This window comes from Molossus molossus, unplaced genomic scaffold, assembly GCF_014108415.1.
Source record: "Molossus molossus isolate mMolMol1 unplaced genomic scaffold, mMolMol1.p scaffold_m16_p_20, whole genome shotgun sequence".
NCBI lineage: Eukaryota > Metazoa > Chordata > Mammalia > Chiroptera > Molossidae > Molossus > Molossus molossus.
In genome coordinates, this window is record NW_023425356.1 from 32,240,417 (window position 1) to 32,257,562 (window position 17,146).

Below are 17,146 nucleotides of genomic sequence, written 5' to 3' on the forward strand. Positions count from 1 at the left end.
CTTAAGTCTCAGGTTCTGGCTTTCTGCAGTTCTTTTTGCTGAGAATAATGGCTAACACGTATATAGCACATACTACGGGTATTCTGGACACTTTCACAAATTGTTAAACAAACCAAAAACCAAACTCACGGATACAGATAACAGAATGGTGGTTGCCGGAGGGGAGGGGGGATGAAGAGGGGAAAGGGGATCAATGTATGGTGACAGAAGGAGACTAAACTTTGGGTTGTGAGCACACAATAGAGTATACAGATGTTGCATTATAAAGGTGTACACCTGAAATTTATATAATGTTATTAACCAGTGTTACCCCAATAAATGTAATTAAAATTATTAATCAACTCCTCTTAACACCTTCATGAAAAAAGCACTGTTATTATTCCCATTTCATAGACACCATGAAAGCTCACACTAAAGTAGAACTACATTGCAATTGTAAACCCCTTTTAATGTTTCAAATCTCTTTTATGTGCTTTTTTTCATATATTGTCCACAAAATATATTTCTGTACTTTAGTCCCTGGAAAGTTGATTGGGCAAGTTATTTCCTCTTTATAGAAACCAAAAGCTAATATTCTACTAGGGAGAATGGATAACATAAGTAAATTATTTAAAATATAATATGATAGCCCAGCCGGTGTGGCTCAGTGATGGAGCATGGACCCATGCACCAAGAGGTCACCGGTTCGATTCCTGGTCAGGACACATGCCTAGGTTGTGGGCTAAATCCCCAGTGGGGGGCATTCAGGATGCGGCCAATCCATGTTCTCTCTCAATGACGTTTCTATCTCTCTCCCTCTTCCTTCCTCTCTCTCTAAAGTCAATAAAGAAAAATAAATAAAATATAATATATGATAAATGTTCTATGATTAATGAAATTATTTTATAATCAGAAAAGAAGTGATGCTACAAATACAGTATGGCAATTTCAGTGATAGGGGTTGGCCAAACACATTACCATAGGAAGCAGGTGATCTCTGAGTTGTGACTTCGTGTGTTTCATCAGGCAGATGAGAGAGACAGGGATTCCTGGTGGAGGGAACAGCGTGAACAAAGGCAAGGAAGGACATACACATGCCTACAGGATGATGACACAGTTGACACAGGAACCACTTGCTTTATACATTCTCCATGGCTTATTTTTCATATAAGGTTATCTTCCCACCACTGTGAGTTCAGCTAATTGGGCTTTTCCGCTTGTTTCCTGAGTCTGTAAGTCCCAACAACATGTGTTTCCTTTTCTTCCGCCCCTCTCAGAGTGCGAGCCCATCGAGGCCATTGCCAAGTTTGACTACGTGGGCCGGACAGCACGAGAGCTGTCCTTCAAGAAGGGGGCATCCCTGCTGCTGTACCAGCGGGCTTCTGACGACTGGTGGGAAGGCCGGCACAACGGCATCGACGGACTCATCCCCCATCAGTACATCGTGGTTCAGGACACGTACGTTGGGCCCCTGCATCTTTCGGGTTCCCTGGCTGCAGTGTGGGAGTGTGACTGTTTCTGGAGCCATTAGAGGGATGAAGGGGACCAACCCCCCAGGGGAACCAGCACAGTGCTGAGGTCACACAGTTCCTTGAAGGACCCGGACTCAGTGGAGAATTGTTCTATTCTCACCACTGTCTGTTCCGCCTGCAAATTGCTCCTCCACCGCCACCCCCACCCCCATCAGTTTAGAAACTTGCCTATCAGCACTCATTCACACTCACGCCTGATGAGTGATAATGAGGGTTATTACTTGACCATTTATGTTTCCTTTCTGGAAAGATCAGATTGGGAAAATATCTTTATTTCTCTGGGTTTTTTTTTTTTTTAAAAAAACTATGCCCACCCTAAACTGTTGGGCCACTGTTGGCATTTTTCCACTTAAATGAAAAGGATGAGTTCCTTTTCTAGGAGAAATCTAGCTTAAGCGGCCTTGTGAAAATGACCCAATTCATTTAACCCAGATGGGGTAGACTTGGGGAAAGAGGGGAAAGGATGTCGGGGAACAAAGGGAATGAGCACTGGTCCCAAGGGACTTCCTAGAACAGGCTGTCAGTTGGTTCCCACTCTGAGGCCATGGCTCCTGGCACGAAGGCTCTTCCTGTGGCCCCCAAGCCAGCCTCCCTGCCCCCGACTTCCTCCCCTTGGATATGATGCTGTCAGAGTTTTTAGTCCTACCCTTACTATTATTTTTTAAAGGTTGATATCCTGAACGAGTCTGCACCCTCCCAGCTTCTCCCCAACTCGTTCTGCGGGAAAATCCTCCCTCTGTTGATAACATCGCAAACCTGGTGGCCATCTGTGCATGGACAGGACCCTCCCAAATTTAGCATTATGACTTCACTACAGGACCGAGAGAAGATGAATTGTGGGGGAGAAGGGGCTCTCTTTGTCATCAGTAGCCAGAGGGGCCAGGAGAGCAGTGGAGACCTGGGACCAGCTGGGACGCTCTAAGCAGGGCTGGATGTGCTACGACAAAGAGTGGCAGGGTCCCGCCTCAACGCCGGCATCTCCAGAGCCACCGCAGAGCTGACTGTCCTTACCCGGCAGTGCTTGGGACCTCGGCAGATAAATGGCAACATGAACTGGCCTCCTCCTCCTCCAGGAGGTGGCCCAGCACAGCTGCCCCAGGAAAGCAGTGTGGGGTAGAGGGCAGATGCCTCGAATTCAGGTGTCCCCTAGCCCAGCTTTCTCGAGATGCTAAGGATCTTGCAGAACTCAGCAGGATTATTTATTTTTATTTAAACGACCCTCCCAAGGCCTTAGGGTTCCTTGCCTCTGCTCACAGAGCTAGTCCGGCCAGGTGTCACTGCTGCCTCAGAGCCATTGCGGGGTTGTGTGTGTGTCGGGCCATCTTGCAGATTTAACACTGCTTTTGTGTTGTTGTTTTTCCTGCCTGCCTGTCCCTTCTCCAGCGAGGACGGTGTCGTGGAGAGGTCCAGCCCCAAGTCTGAGATTGAGGTCATTTCTGAGCCACCTGAAGAAAAGGTGACAGCCAGAGCGGGGGCCAGCTGTCCCAGTGGGGGTCATGTAGCCGATATTTATCTTGCAAACATCAACAAGTAAGCTCTGCTTTTCATTTTCTGCTCCTCTGAATGACTTGCTACACCCAGCCTCACCCTCTGGCCTAACTCCCCTTTCCATTCTGAGCTGCACGGAGGGCTCCAGCTGCCCGGGCCTCGCGGTTTGCATGTGCTCCTTGCTGCTGCAAGGCGGGCCGGGCTGCGGACGCTCCCACCAGCCTCAGCAGCAGGCCCGCGTCTTCAGCCAGCCGCCATCCTGCCACGGAGAGGGGGCTCCACTCTGTCCCCGCAGTGTTTGTCAGCTCAGACCTTCCTGGCCGTCTGACTGCTGCTAAAACTTGGGCCACCGCTTTGGTTACTTTAAGCAACTTGGTTTTATACTGTTCTCAGAAGGTGCCTTTTCTTTTCCAGTTCTTCCTCAAATAATAGTCTGTGATATCTTTCTTGGCTCTTGTCTGTCCAGAGATCCAAAGTCTTATGTGTCTTCTGGACTCACGTTACCCCAGAGAGGTTTATTCAGATGTCCTGTGTCTATGTGCCCCGTGTCCCGCATTCACTCCTGGGAAGGAAAGGAGACCACCGTGCCCTCGCGGAGAGCTTGGTCCTCCGCTCTTTATCCCTTGTCTAGCTCCTAGCTCCTTTCCTTCTGCCCTTTCACGCCAATAGAAATACTTCTCCACTTTCCCCTGTTGCTTTAGCCCTGTGTCTTATCCTTCCCTGTCAGTCCCTTTGCAGATTCCCACTCCTATCCAGCAGGCTCTTAACTCTGCCTCAGCTTTCATTGTGGCTGTTAGCAACATCCTGGGTTTTAACTCCACCCACACCCGATCTGGCTGCCTAGAGGGATCCCACGCCTGCGTGCTGCTGCCTCCCCTCGAGACATTCAGGTTATTGGAGAACTAATCTCATCTCAAGGGGCCAGACACCAAGTCCCAAAGCCTACAGACCTCTTTCCGCCAGACCCTGAAACTTGGCCCCGTGCCAGCAGGATGACAAGCCCCAGGGCGCTCCTGATGAATATGGATTGGAGATGATGTACAGTTTTTATTCCCCTCTGGCTTTGGAGGAATGAAATGATTTGCACATTGAAAACCTGTTAACCGTAGCCTCTGGACACTGAAACTGGAAGGAGAATAAAAGATGCTTGTTGTTTTTAAACTGCACCAGGTCGCCCAGATCTCTTGGCTTTTTTCCAACCAGACGGTAGCAGGGGGCGTGGTTGGGGCACGTGGCTCTTCTTCATGTCTTTCTCCCTCAAGTTCATCAAGTGGCTAATTCAGCTCTCAGTCAGTGCAGTTGTAACTGAAGTCAGACCAGTAAAAACGATGGAGGATTTTATTTATTTCCCTCCAGCATAGTGCCCTGCTGGGAGGGCAAGGTAGTAAAAACTTACTGTGGGCTAATCACATTTTTTCCCCTTATTACTAGTCTATGTTAATTATAAACCTATAATCATAAGGTCATATGCCTGTAATTAGCGCAGAAACCAAGACAGGATTGGTGGAGGGAGAGTTAAAGAATTAATTAGGTACACGTTCTTAAGCCATCATATAGTTGACACCGTCTGTACAGAGGAAGGGTACAGAGCAATAGCTGACATAGTCCAAAGATAAACACCTGACAGAAAGTCAGGTCAGTGCCCTTGAGTTCCTTGCTGGGTGGTGTCAGGATGGGGTGTTTGGAGGACATGGTCTACCTGGGCACCAGCCCCCAGGCGTCTCATGCCCTTAGGAGTGACTCTGCCGTCAACTCCTGCCCATCGCTCCTAAGGCCCCTCACTTCCTGAGTGCCCCAGGTTCTCTCACCCGACACACCTGCTGTCTCCTCGCCTGGTTACCTCCTCTCCCTTCAACATTGAGTCCGAAGAGTTACCTCCTTGGGGAAGTCTTTCTGACACCCCTAGTTCCTCGGGGCTGAGGTAGGTGCCCTTAGTCTGTCTTCCAAAGCAGTGTGAGTACCTTCAGGACCCAAGCTGCACTCAGATCCACCAGCAGGCTGAGCTCTTTGAAACCGGGAACTCTGACTTCCTCGCTCACATCCCTGGGGCCTGGCCCGGGACCTGGCACACACCAGCCGCTCCACAAATCTTCTCAGCAGCTTTGCTTGTGAGTCAGCCATCCTCGAGTGGAAAAAGGAAATCAGCAGAGTTATTGGGGTGTGGCATTCCAATTTAATTTCATACATGTATTGAGCACCTACTGTTGTGCCAAACACCGAAACTCGTTATTCAGAGAGGAAGAAAATGGTCCTGGTGACAGCTCAGTTTGCCAGGGTACATACCATATAGACAGAGAACTAAAAAGCAGTGCTGTAGATGCTCTGGAGGAATGGGGGATGATCAATCCTGCCTACCGTTGGAGTTGGGTGCCAAGGAAGACGGTCAGAGTTATTTCAGCTAGGCTCTATAAGACACAGAACGTCCTTTTTCCCACTCAAAAATGTCTGGCATTCACAGCTAAACTACTGAGCAGGCAGCTTCATGGAACAGCTGCTTTGTGCCAGGTCCTGGTCCAGGCCCTGCAAATATACAATGAGGAAGACCAAACCCATCAGAGTACTTAGAATGCTGGTCCTGCCTCCAGACAGGTCCTGCCCCCACCCTTCTTCCACCCTCAGCTCCTACCTCAGCCCCAGTCACTCTTCTTAGATTTAAGACCAAAGCTGCTCAGCTGACATCCCAAACCAGAAGGTCTATGGCTTCTTAGATTCGGTCCTTTAGAAGCTGATTCCAAAAGAAACTGAAATTATTCAGCAGTAGGCTGAGAACCTTAGTGATCTGAAACATACTGGCTCAGAGCCAGAGCCAGGGTTCAACCCAGTGCTGGGTGATTTAGGGTCATGTAGATGTATTTCCACCCTAAGGAAATGCACAAACTTGGCCCTGACTCTGCAACATTGCAGTCTTTTGAAAAAGACTGTTCCATGTCTGCAAAATAAGTAACAACAGCCTCTCGCCAAAGCCCAAAATGATTGCAGCCTTGTAGCTGGAGAAAGAAACAGGCTAAAATTTGGGAAAGTCAAGTCTCTTACCAGCAATTCCCCACCTCCTTGGTGATGGTGAAACTTTCTCCTCCCTGGGGCCTGGTTTCTGTTCAAAGCAGGTAATAGAGGGGCCTTTCCAAGAATCTCTCCCATTAGAAACTTGCACTTAACCAGACATTTTTCCTGACAGCAGCATCTTACATCTCAAGAACTCAAGGCTCATAAGTGCCAAGTAAGTATCCACTTTTCCTTTGCCCAGGGGGGTGTGGCAGGGGAACAGAGACATGGAGAAAGCAAGGGAGAGAGCCTGCTCTGTGTCCCTCTCCTTACAGAAGTCTTGGGGTGCCAGCATCTGCCCTCTCTCATTCATCCTAACTTCCTGGGAGCCAAGGCTCCCTGGTCACACTGCCCTCTCTGTTTGTGATTGAAGGCAAAGGAAACGGCCAGAATCTGGGAGCATCCGGAAAACATTTCGGAGTGACAGCCATGGGCTGAGTGGTTCCCTCACTGACTCCGCCTCCCCGGGGGTGGGGGCTACCTGCCGCCCATCTTCCCAGCCCATCATGAGCCAGAGTCTCCCCAAGGAAGGGCCAGATAAGTGTTCCATCAGTGGGCACGGGAGCCTCAACTCCATCAGCCGCCACTCATCCCTGAAGAACCGGCTGGACAGCCCACAGATCCGGAAGACAGTGACAGCCGGAAGGTCAAAAAGCTTCAATAACCATCGGCCCATGGATCCTGAGGTCATTGCACAGGTAACTGAGGGCTCCTGGACAAGCAGCTGACATTAGGCTACACTTGTCACTACTGCTCAGTGTAGCCCATGTTAACTGTGGCCAAACCTGAAACAGAACAGTGCTTCGTGCATTGTGCCCTGAGTTCAGGGACTGCTAGACATCTGGACCTGATAAGATGGCTTTTCAAGAAATTGTCCTCAAGAAGAACTTGCAGGCAGAATAAAAGAATTTAGGCTTCTTGCTCATATATGGCTATTTGTAAGACTGCTGTAATTTGTAAAGCCAGTAGTTACATATAGAGTGTCTTGACAGAGTCCATACAGCCCATGTTTTGAGTCTTAAGACACTTGTGGAGTTGAGGAAGTTTCCTGAGTGTTGAGGCTCAGATGTGCTGGCCGCATTTTAAACAATTGTTGACCGGTGCCCCACCTCAGGCCTTCATCACACTAGTGTCTGCATCCATGAGCTATGCATATATGTTCTTTGGTTTAGCTCTCCCCATCCCCGTCACTCCCCTCCCCCCTGAGATCTGTCAGTCTGTTCCAGGTATCCATCTCTGGACATATTTTGATTGTCAGTTTATTTTTTATATCAATCTGCCCATCCCCATCATCCCATTTTCTAAGGCTAATATCTGGACCCTTGAAATAGATAGATGATCAGTCAACAATCTGCTCCTGGTCTTGAAGGCCCCAAAATACTCTGCTGCTGGGGGCTCAGATACCAGAAGGATTTCCAGCCCAAGTCTCCGGGTGCAGTGGAGATGAGTTCCATAGTAACTGGGGTCTTCTTTCCTCGTATTCACTACACTGACAAGTGTCTGTTTTCCATGAAATATTAGAGATCCAACCCCACCTCTAAAAACCCGACTGCCAGGCCCACTCCAAGCAGCTCACTCAGACGTCTCTCCCAACTCTATAATTTTCATTAGACCAGGTAGGAATAAGGGCTCACCGTTGCCCTCTTCTGTCTCAACCGAGTTGAGATTCTCCTCGCCCCGTCTTTCAGGGCGCATTTGAAGCTGGGTGTGGTCTCTCTTGACTTAACTGTGGCTCTCTGCTTAGAGAAGGTGTACCTGGTGAATTCAGTGTTAAGCTCCGGGCCCAGATATCTTGCTTTGCTAGCCTTCTGTTTCTGTGCCTCTACGTGAGCTCTTGTCTGCAGTCTGCCTCTTACCATAGGAATCCTCCCAGCTCCCTCTGTGGCCAGGTGTCAATAGGAGTGTCAGAATAAGTACATAGCTGGGACAGACTCTAGCTGCAGAGAAATGGAGTTCTTCCTGAGCTCCTGAGTTTTTAAGGTTAAGAACATCATAGGGATGCATGGACTTGAATCACTGCCAACAGAACACATGGGTCATCCTGTGAGACAAAGGACCCTTAACCAAGGGCTTTTGCCTGGAACATACTCTCTCGTTCAGTAATTCCAAGGGAAGCGCCCTGTGGTGGTTTAGGGGTGCCAGACACATGTGTGGGGAGGGGGCAGGGCTGGGAGGTTTCCCTAGGAGGCAGCTGGCTGCATACAAAGGGTCTTTGGTTCTGCCTTGAGCCCTGAGCTAGGACTGCGGTTTACTCAGATCCTAAGGGTTCCACTGGGACTTGCAGAAGGTGATTCACCTATGTGGGCTCTGGCTCCCCCTCCTGGTAACTCTTTGGTCCCCTCTCTTGGTGATGGGTAGAAGGAAATGAATGGCTTCATCCAATTGCAGGGAGGGAAGGGGCAGGAAAGAGAGATACCCTGATGAATCTTCAGGGCCAGGACTCTTAACCCTTTCCTCAGCCCTTGAGGAGGAAGAATTAACCTTCTTAACCTTAAAGTCCAAAAGAACAAAGATTGCACTTCATCTCTACTACTGTAAAAAATGTTTATTATATACAATTTCAAGCATATACAAATGTAGAGAGAAATGCATAATGAATCCCTTGTACTCATAACCAAATTCCTGGCCATTCTTTTAGTTCATCTACCTTTTCTCTCCCCACTGGATTATATAAATACTTCATTCGTAAATATTTCAGTGCATATCTCTAAAACCCCAGGACCCTATTTTAAAAACATCTCAACCATTCATTCTAAAGGGGAAAAAAAGATCTCATGATAATGCAAATCCCTTTGTCCCCCTTCCCCCACATTCTGAACATTCATATGTTCAAGGATTTTGGCCAAGTAAAATAATCTGGACATCTCATTGTAGTTGGTCTCGCCACAATTTGGCCTATGGTGTTGAAATCGGCTCCTTGGGGACTTCTCCCTACATTCGCCTCACCTCCTCCTTTTTCCTGTTTTGCAGGATATTGAGGCAACCATGAACTCTGCCCTGAACGAGCTACGGGAACTGGAGCGGCAGAGCAATGTCAAGCATACCCCGGACGTGGTTCTGGACACCTTGGAGCCCCTCAAAACCTCCCCGGTGGTGGCCCCCACATCAGAGCCCTCCAGCCCCCTGCACACCCAGCTCCTCAAGGACCCCGAGCCCGCCTTCCAGCGCAGCGCCAGTACGGCCGGGGACATCGCCTGCGCCTTCCGGCCCGTCAAGTCTGTCAAGATGGCTGCCCCGGTCAAGCCGCCAGCCACACGACCCAAGCCCACTGTCTTCCCCAAAACAAATGCCACTAGCCCTGGTGTCAACTCCTCAGCTTCCCCACAGTCCACTGACAAGTCTTGTACTGTCTGAGGGGTATAATTTAATTGTTCTAGACAAGGGGACGAGAGGGACTGACTGTTATTAAAATCTTCCTATTTAAATAGCTTGGGGACTTCAGTTGAAAATTAGATTTAAGTTGTTCTTGCAGGAATTAGCCTTCCCATCACCCAAAATCCTGAAAATGAAGCCCTCATTATCCCCCTGCCTGGCCCTTCCCATTGCCCTCTGCTTCCTCCAGCCGTCGTAATCCAGCCAGCCGCAGTACGTACTGTTCTTAGGTTAGCCAGAGATAGACTTTTCCATTATCAGGTCACTGTGAAATCTGGCCAGGCAAGTCATGAGGACATGGGCTCAAGTCTCAGTCCACTAAGACATGGGGGATGCCTAACCAGATGGTTGCCTACTGACATCCAGCTCTCAGTGGCATCTTGTTTTGGGTACTGATTATAGAGAATCATATGTAGTCCATTTAGTCCATTCTTCATTTTACTTACACACACACACACACACACACACACAGGCTTTTCTAAACTCTGGAATGTGTAGCCTCTCCTGGTCCTAGACCAGTCTCCTTGTTAAGTTATTGTGGCAGTTCACACAGGAGCCAGCAGGGGTCACTGTTTCCATTACAACCCTTGTTCGGTCTGGGCCTGAGAACCTAGCCTTTGCTATCTCTCCATCATATGATATTAAGCAGGATGGGACTCAATCCTGTGATCTGTTTAAGGGTTGGGGGCTTTCTGTCTTCTTTCTATTGGTGTGAATTGGTCCTTGGTATCTGCTTTTGCTCCCCTCCATCTTCTAGAACTACAACTCAATCTTATTATGGAACTTCTCAAGTTTTTCTGAATGTATAGACATTTCTTGGTTTCCTATCTTTGTCTCTGACAGACCATTTTCCATTTAAGACGTTTTCCTATATAAGACAGTTTTATAGCTGGTTCCTTTTAGGATAAAGAGTCTCAAGAGAGTTTCATTGTGTTTATGGCAGGTTTGGAAAAGGTAAGAAATGGGTCCTTCCTCCCACTCATTTGGGCACTTAAGACAATTCATTACTCTATTAAAAAATTAAATTCAGCTTTGCTAACCCCAAAATTGTTCCCAGACATCCTGAGTTCACCCTCTAGTTTGGTTATTCTATAAGGTCTCTCTTCAGGGACCAACAAGGGCTTGGGAGAGCCCTCGTTAGATTAAAGAGAGACATTTCTCCTTAAAACACATTTTCTTGTATCCAAACAAGGACAACCATGAGAACCTTGGCCCACGGGCGTTAACATCTTTCCAAGGCCGGAATCTAAGGAAATTAAAAAGTGGATGCTGAATATTTTGGCCTTCCGTTGGCCCTTTTTCTGGTACTCCAAAAAGCAAAAATGATGCCCTGGTCTGCTTTAATCCAGTCTCTAAACCTGGTGCCCATGGTCCCAGCTCCCCCCTGGCATCATGCTGTCCCAGGAGGACCAGGGCTGGGGACAGACCGCCCCACTCCAGGCTTGAGGCTCAGACACCTACTTGAGTTAAAGTTGAAACTCATTCCTCTTGTCTGTTTTCTGGTTTTAAAGCTCCAATTTTAGCCTTATTATTTTCTATAGTTCAGGAGAGATGGTGGGTTGCCATTCAGATAGGAAAAATCTGAATTTTCTTATCTTTAGCTTAGAAGAGTCTTTCTGGACCAACATTTTGAAGTTAGTAGTTGGTTCCGTGGAAGTGGTAGGATGTTCCTCGTTCTGCGTGAAGGGAAAGAGGAGCTTTGTGGGAAATCACTAATTGGAAGGATAACCTGTACCACTCGGGAAACCATCTCAAGATGAAAAGGAGAAACGAAGAGCTCCCGCAGTGGAGTGACTCAGCCATACAAAGCAACCCACAGTCCCCTGGATTCTTGGCTCTTATCGCTCCGTGTGGTGGCCTGTCCTTGTCTATCACCTGGACTTACACAGGTCTTGAGCCAACAGGGTCTTTCATACCCGAGGAGCTATTTCCTTGCTGAAAATGGAACCCCACCCTTCACTTTACATTCCTTTCGATCCAACTGATCCAAATTGGTACTCATACCTGCCCCTTTCCCCTCCCTCAGCACACTCCTCTCTAAGAAAGTTAAAAGCAAGGCTTTCTTAATAACAGTGCTTTGGGCCTATTCTGTTCCTGCCTTATTTCTCTTTCAGCCCTGTACATGACTGTTCACCACCCCCTTGGTCAGTGTCCGTCTGCTGATTTGCATCATGAATTGGACAGTGTGTGAATGGCCACCCTCCCCCCGCTGGGAGTCGAGCTGTCTTCCCCTCTCTGGTGCTCCCGACACCTGTGAGATGGTCCTGTCGAGAGGACTAGGAACCCATAGAAGGAGAGTCCTTCTCGGCAGAGCTCGTTGCCGTCAACTGGAATTGAGGTTGCACACTGTGATTTTCACACCGAAAAGCCAAAAGGAACTGGCCACCCCCGGGCCTGGGGAGACCAGCCTTCCTCAGATACGCTTGCCTAAACCAGCATGATCAAACAGCCCCGCTCTGGCCCTTGAGGCATGGACCCTTTTCCTGGTGTGGACTCTGATGGGTCGGTCTTTGGGGAACAGGTGGGGTGGGGCCACCAGCATCCCAATTTGGAAAAAGAGGAGTTTGCAGCCAGCAGCCTGTAAACTGGAAACACTGGTCTCGGCCAACCTCCTCAGGGCATCCTGGTTTCTCCCCAAGGAAGCAGGAGAGATGACCCCGCAGCAGGACGAACGGAGCCCTGGAAGGGCTGGTGTGGACGTACTTCACGTTGCAGAGAAAAGCTAGATCTTCCAGGGAATTGCAATGTTGTGGCGTCTGACGTGTATGTCACGTTTGTGTACAATGGTGTATTCTTTAAATGGTGTTGATAACTGGAATATTGTATGTATGCTTGGAGATGCTTTGTGTGAACCTAAGACTGCCACTCAACAGATGTTGGATTGGGGAAAATCCAAAGCACAACTTCAAAATAAAATACATTTTTAGGTTTCAGTGCTACAGTTTATATCCCTTCTCCATTCCCTAAAATCTCCAAACCATCAGTTCAACTGCCCAGGAGGGATTTTTTCTCGCTTTTTTTTTAAACCCTCACCTGAGGATATTTTTCCACCGGGGATCAAACCTGCAACTGAGGTATGTGCCCTTGACTGGGAATCGAACCCATGACCCTTCAGTCTGCAGGCCAGCGCTCTAACCGCTGAGCCAAACCGACCAGGGCCCAGGAGGGATTTTGATGTGTCCCTGATAACAGCATTGCCTAGCAACAGAACAAGAAATTAGGTGATACTGGGAGCCAGCCACCTCCCTCCCCCACGCAGCCATAGCACAGGTGTATTTAGAATGTGGATTTTCCCTCCTGGCATTTCTATTTATCCCATGGGTAAAACCTAAGAGGTTATGTAGAAAGTCTTCTGGCTTTTCATTGGGTAGTCTGTTGCCATGAGAACCATTTCCTTGACAGAATCCACCTCCCCTGTTTTCAGTGAGGACTGTTCTCATTTCTGTCTCTAGTCAGATTTCCATTCGGGAATGGGGCCTGCGAAGTTGCTTGGAGGCTTTGCCAGCCAAAACCAAGGGTGACTGATGGTTTTAGTTCCACAACCAAAGCTCTGAGTCATTCTGCCCTCGTCAGTCCCCTGCCTCCAGGGGGGCTGACCATATGCTTGTGCTGTTGGTGTTGAGTCCTGGGGTGGGGGACATACAGAAATGCTTCGTCTCCTTCAGATTTTGATTCTAGCAGATCATAAGTTCAAGGCTGAGGTTATTCAAAGATAAATGCATCCTCAAGCCCTTAGGGCTCACACTTACTCTTCGTGGGCTTATTCTAATATCGGAAGCCCCTGGGGGTGGATGAAATCTCACATCCAAGGGAGTGCCGAGTGTTCAATGGTAATACAAGGACTACTCCAGGCCCTAGACCAGACACTGTCCTCTGAGGTTTGTCGTCACTGTTTGTGTGGCTCAGCTCCCCCGCCCTCACTAATGGTAGAGCTACGTCTGAAGCTTCTCTTGCTAGTCGTTGTTCTTGAATCACCTGCCACCTGTGTGATGGATGGTTCCCACTCCTGAGTTTAGGTGGTGAGCTGTGAGGTGGGCTAGTTCTCAAGCTTTGAGCAAAGGACCAAAGAATCTTTCCAGACAGCCCTAAGGCAAAGTGGGCTATTCTTTTGGGATTCTTTCCATTCGTGTCACATATTCTGACGGGAGCTTGATGGAAGCTACTGGTGTTGATACATTGGAAACATAGGCCCATTCCGTCCAGATAAAGCCAAACCTAAGTGATCACAGCCATAGTGGGTATACTCGGGAGTCAGCAGCCCCGGCCTATTACATATGCCAAAGACTCGTTCATTTAGTCCATCAACGAACGTGAAGCTTCACTGTGTGCCGAGCGCCGTCACAATATTGAGCAGGAGAAGCGGGTAATGGAGCTTGCTTTCTAGTTTCAGGGAGAAGAGATCAGGAAGCAAAGTGAGTGTTTACTCTGAAAATGAAAGTGCCGGGGTTTTTTTTGTTTTGTTTTGTTTTGTTTTTTATGAAAATACATACAATTTTCTTTTCTTTTTTTTTAAATTAATTTATTTTTGTTACAGATGTTTCTCCTTTTCCCCCCATTGATTCCCCCCTCCCCCTAGAGTGCCGGTTTTGGACAAGAAAAGGCCATTATGGGGCAAGGAGTAGCCCAGTCAATCGAAAGTTCTGTTTGGCCCGGTGAAGTTGAGATGACTATCAGACATCCAAGTGGACATAGCGAATAGACTCTTGAATGTAGGAATGTGGAGTTTTGGGGACAGATCACACCTGAAAACAAATTTAGTAACTATTAAATTGTAGATGTATTCAAATGGTGAGGTTCCCAGAAAAGATATAGAAATGGGGAAAAGAGAAGGTATCAATAATTAGAAACCCTGCAGAGAAGAAGGAACCAGGAAAGGACAGAGGGAGCGGGTGACAGAGGTAGGTGGCTGGGAGAACACAGGGTCACAGAAACCAAGAGAAGGAAAGTTTCAGTCCGGTGGAGGGACCCACAGCAAAGGCGGGTGGCATCAGGTGAAGCCAGCGGAGAAAGGCGACCTGGACAAGAGCATTTTCAATAGAGGAGAAATGAGTCTGACTGGGCAGCAAAAGGGAAGGGCAAGGGGAGTCAGGGACTCTTGGCGGCCCATTCAAAGGTGTTTTGATTGGGGAGCACCAGAGGGGGTGGAGGGATCAGACTTTTTGAAACGGACAGCGTTAGTGCCTGCGTGTTTGCTCCAGGACAGGGCCCAGTTGAATGGAGAGGGACCGCGCAGGACAGGGCGAGGGACAGAGCACAGAGGGAAGGGGTGGCCAGGGCCAGAGGAGGGGCACTTCCACCTCATGGGAGGGAGGCAGGTGTGAGAAGTAGGCAGTGGTTGTGGGGGTGAGAAGAAGAGGGAGTTCCCTTTCGATTGCTCCTTTTATTTCAGTGAAGTCTAAGGCTTTCGCCGAGAGAGTGGGAGAGAATGGTGAGTAGGAGGTTTGAAGAATGAAGAGAATGAGTGAAATAGTTTCCATGCCAAGGACAGCGCATGGGGGTTCAGGGGTGCTGTTCCCACGGCACCTTTTTCCACTGCTTGGGGGCAGAGGAGGAGGGGTAGCACCAGGTCTGGCTGTGGTGTTTGTCCCTCCTCCAGCCAAAGGTCCTGGCCAGAGCTGACTGGTGAAGGTGGCAAGGAGCAGGGCTTGGAGACCATGTCCCTCTGCCCTGGATAAATGCCTGAGCATGGCAAGGACACACTGCCCTGACCTTCCTCGTCCTTCTGCCCTCATCCTTCTGCCCCTCTTCTTCAAGGCACTGGGCAGCTGAGGCAGCTGTGACAAGCAGGCTCAAGCCGTGTCAGGGCAGAAAAGGACGCTGGTGTTTATTCAGGGCCTGGCCGGTGGCAGGCACTTCGTCTGGTTTTGTTTCACGCCAACCCTAGGAGAAAGGTCATGACTTGCTCAAGGTCATGCAGAGCCAGTGGTGGAGTCAGGACTCACACCTCCGTGATGGCCAAGCTCCTGTCCTCTCCAGCGTACACTGGGTCTCCCTTCGTAGAAGGCAGACGCGAGCTTTCCACACACGCACCCCTCAACGAGAGCTGCCATCCAACGCCCGTCTTCTCGCCTCCGGTCCTTGGCCTGCCTCTGAATTGCCACTTCTATGTCCATGACTCCTCAGAGCCACTTGGGAACATGTGGCGAAGCCTCTCACAGACTTCCTCTTCCTTCAGGAGCCGGCCAGGCCCCTGCACCGCCCCAGATCAGACGTGCCCGGCTGCCCAGCTGGGCCAGCAGCTCAGAACCACAGACAAGACAGTCATTCATTCATTGTGTCCCCAGGGAACAATGTATCCTCAGGGAATGTCCAGCGAAACCGGCCCTGCACTCCAGCCCACCTCCCACCTCTCCTCTCGCCTGACCACACCTGGTGCCCTGAACAGGTCACCCTCTTTCCCTACTCCTGTGCCTCCTCAACTCTCCCCCTGCCTGCCGTGCTTTACCTTTAACCCCCAAATCACTCACTACCTGCCCATTTGTCTTAGACTGTTCACCATGCTGTCCTGAACCCCAGCTCATCAACATCTCTCCCTTGTGTCCTCAGCACACAGTGCCTGCTTCCTAGTAGGTTCTGGACACACACACTTATTTATTTTTTTAAATACTCACCTGAGAATATTTTTTTTCCATTTATTTTCAGACAGAGTGGGAGGGGGAGAGAGAGAGAGAGAGAGAGAGAAACATCGACGTGAGAGGGACACACCGACTGGCTGCCTCCCGTACGACCCCGACCAGGGCCAGGGACCAAACCACAAGCGAGGTACGTGCCCTTGACCAGAATCGAACCCACAACTCTTTGGTCCGTGGGCCGGTGCTCTAACCATTGAGCCAAACCGGCCAGGGCTGGACACACACTTACTGCTCTGAGGACACTAGGAGAGAGACTGGGCCGGAGACAGAAGAGTAGGTGTGCTGGTGAGAACTGAGCAGTTTGTCAGGGAAAACAGTAGATTCTTAGGGGTAGACTAGAGATTACATTGCAAACCTCAATGGCTTAAAACAACAAAGGTTATTATTAATCACCAAAGCCACATGTCCCCTGTGGGCCAGCAGAGGGCTCTGCTCATCAGTCACTCAGGGACCCTGACCGAAAGCAGTTACCAAGTCTAACAGTCACTCTGTCAGATGGCAGAGGGCTCTTGCATCAGCATTAAATGCTTTGGCTGGGAAATCTCATGGCCCCACCCAGTCCCAGGGTGCCACGGAGCGCAGTTCTACCATCTGCCGAATCCTGGGAATCCTGGGTGGAGGGTAGGAGAAGCTCAGGGACATTTCTCTTAGTCCTGCTGTGACAACCGGCGGTAGCACCTCCGGTAGGGCCAGCAGCAGAGCCTCTGGCTGCGTTGACAACAGGTATGCCTGTCTGAGCAGGAGGCGCGGTTCAGCTGGGCTCCAGTTCTGGGTTCTGGTGTCACTGTGCCAGGGGGTGCTGCAGAGGAAACCACCAGGTGTGGCCATGGGAAAGTCCCTCCAACATTCTATAGAAACATGGAGTTTCCTGGTTTTAACCATTTCTTATCCAACTTGACATCTCGGAGCTGACCAGAGCAGGACAGACCCCTGCAGCCTCCTAGGACATTTTACTGGGGGCACTGAGACCTGACTGGGATTCCGCACACCTGGGTCCGAGCCCCAGCATCCCTGGAGACCAACGGCAAATTACTGAAGGGGGTGGGCCTCCAGGCCCTCAATGCCTGTCTGTAAAGTGCTTTGCGGGCCCCCAAGCATCTC

At 49.5% G+C, this 17,146-nt stretch overlaps 1 protein-coding gene across 4 annotated transcripts in view; it reads left to right on the plus strand.

Annotated features, from left to right (window-relative positions):
• The window catches only part of SRGAP2 (SLIT-ROBO Rho GTPase activating protein 2), a 249,457-nt gene extending 237,828 nt beyond the window's left edge, over positions 1-11,629 (plus strand). For 2 of the 4 annotated variants that reach the window (XM_036273719.1, XM_036273720.1), the window contains exons 20-24: positions 1,257-1,437; positions 2,895-3,041; positions 6,175-6,216; positions 6,415-6,739; positions 9,012-11,629. In XM_036273719.1, the coding sequence (XP_036129612.1) occupies positions 1,257-1,437; positions 2,895-3,041; positions 6,175-6,216; positions 6,415-6,739; positions 9,012-9,395 (1,079 nt within the window). In that variant the 3' untranslated portion in view covers positions 9,396-11,629. The remainder of the gene's footprint in view (positions 1-1,256; positions 1,438-2,894; positions 3,042-6,174; positions 6,217-6,414; positions 6,740-9,011) is intronic. The other 2 variants (XM_036273722.1, XM_036273723.1) reach the window with 1 other exon arrangement.
• Positions 11,630-17,146: the final 5,517 nt, after the last annotated feature.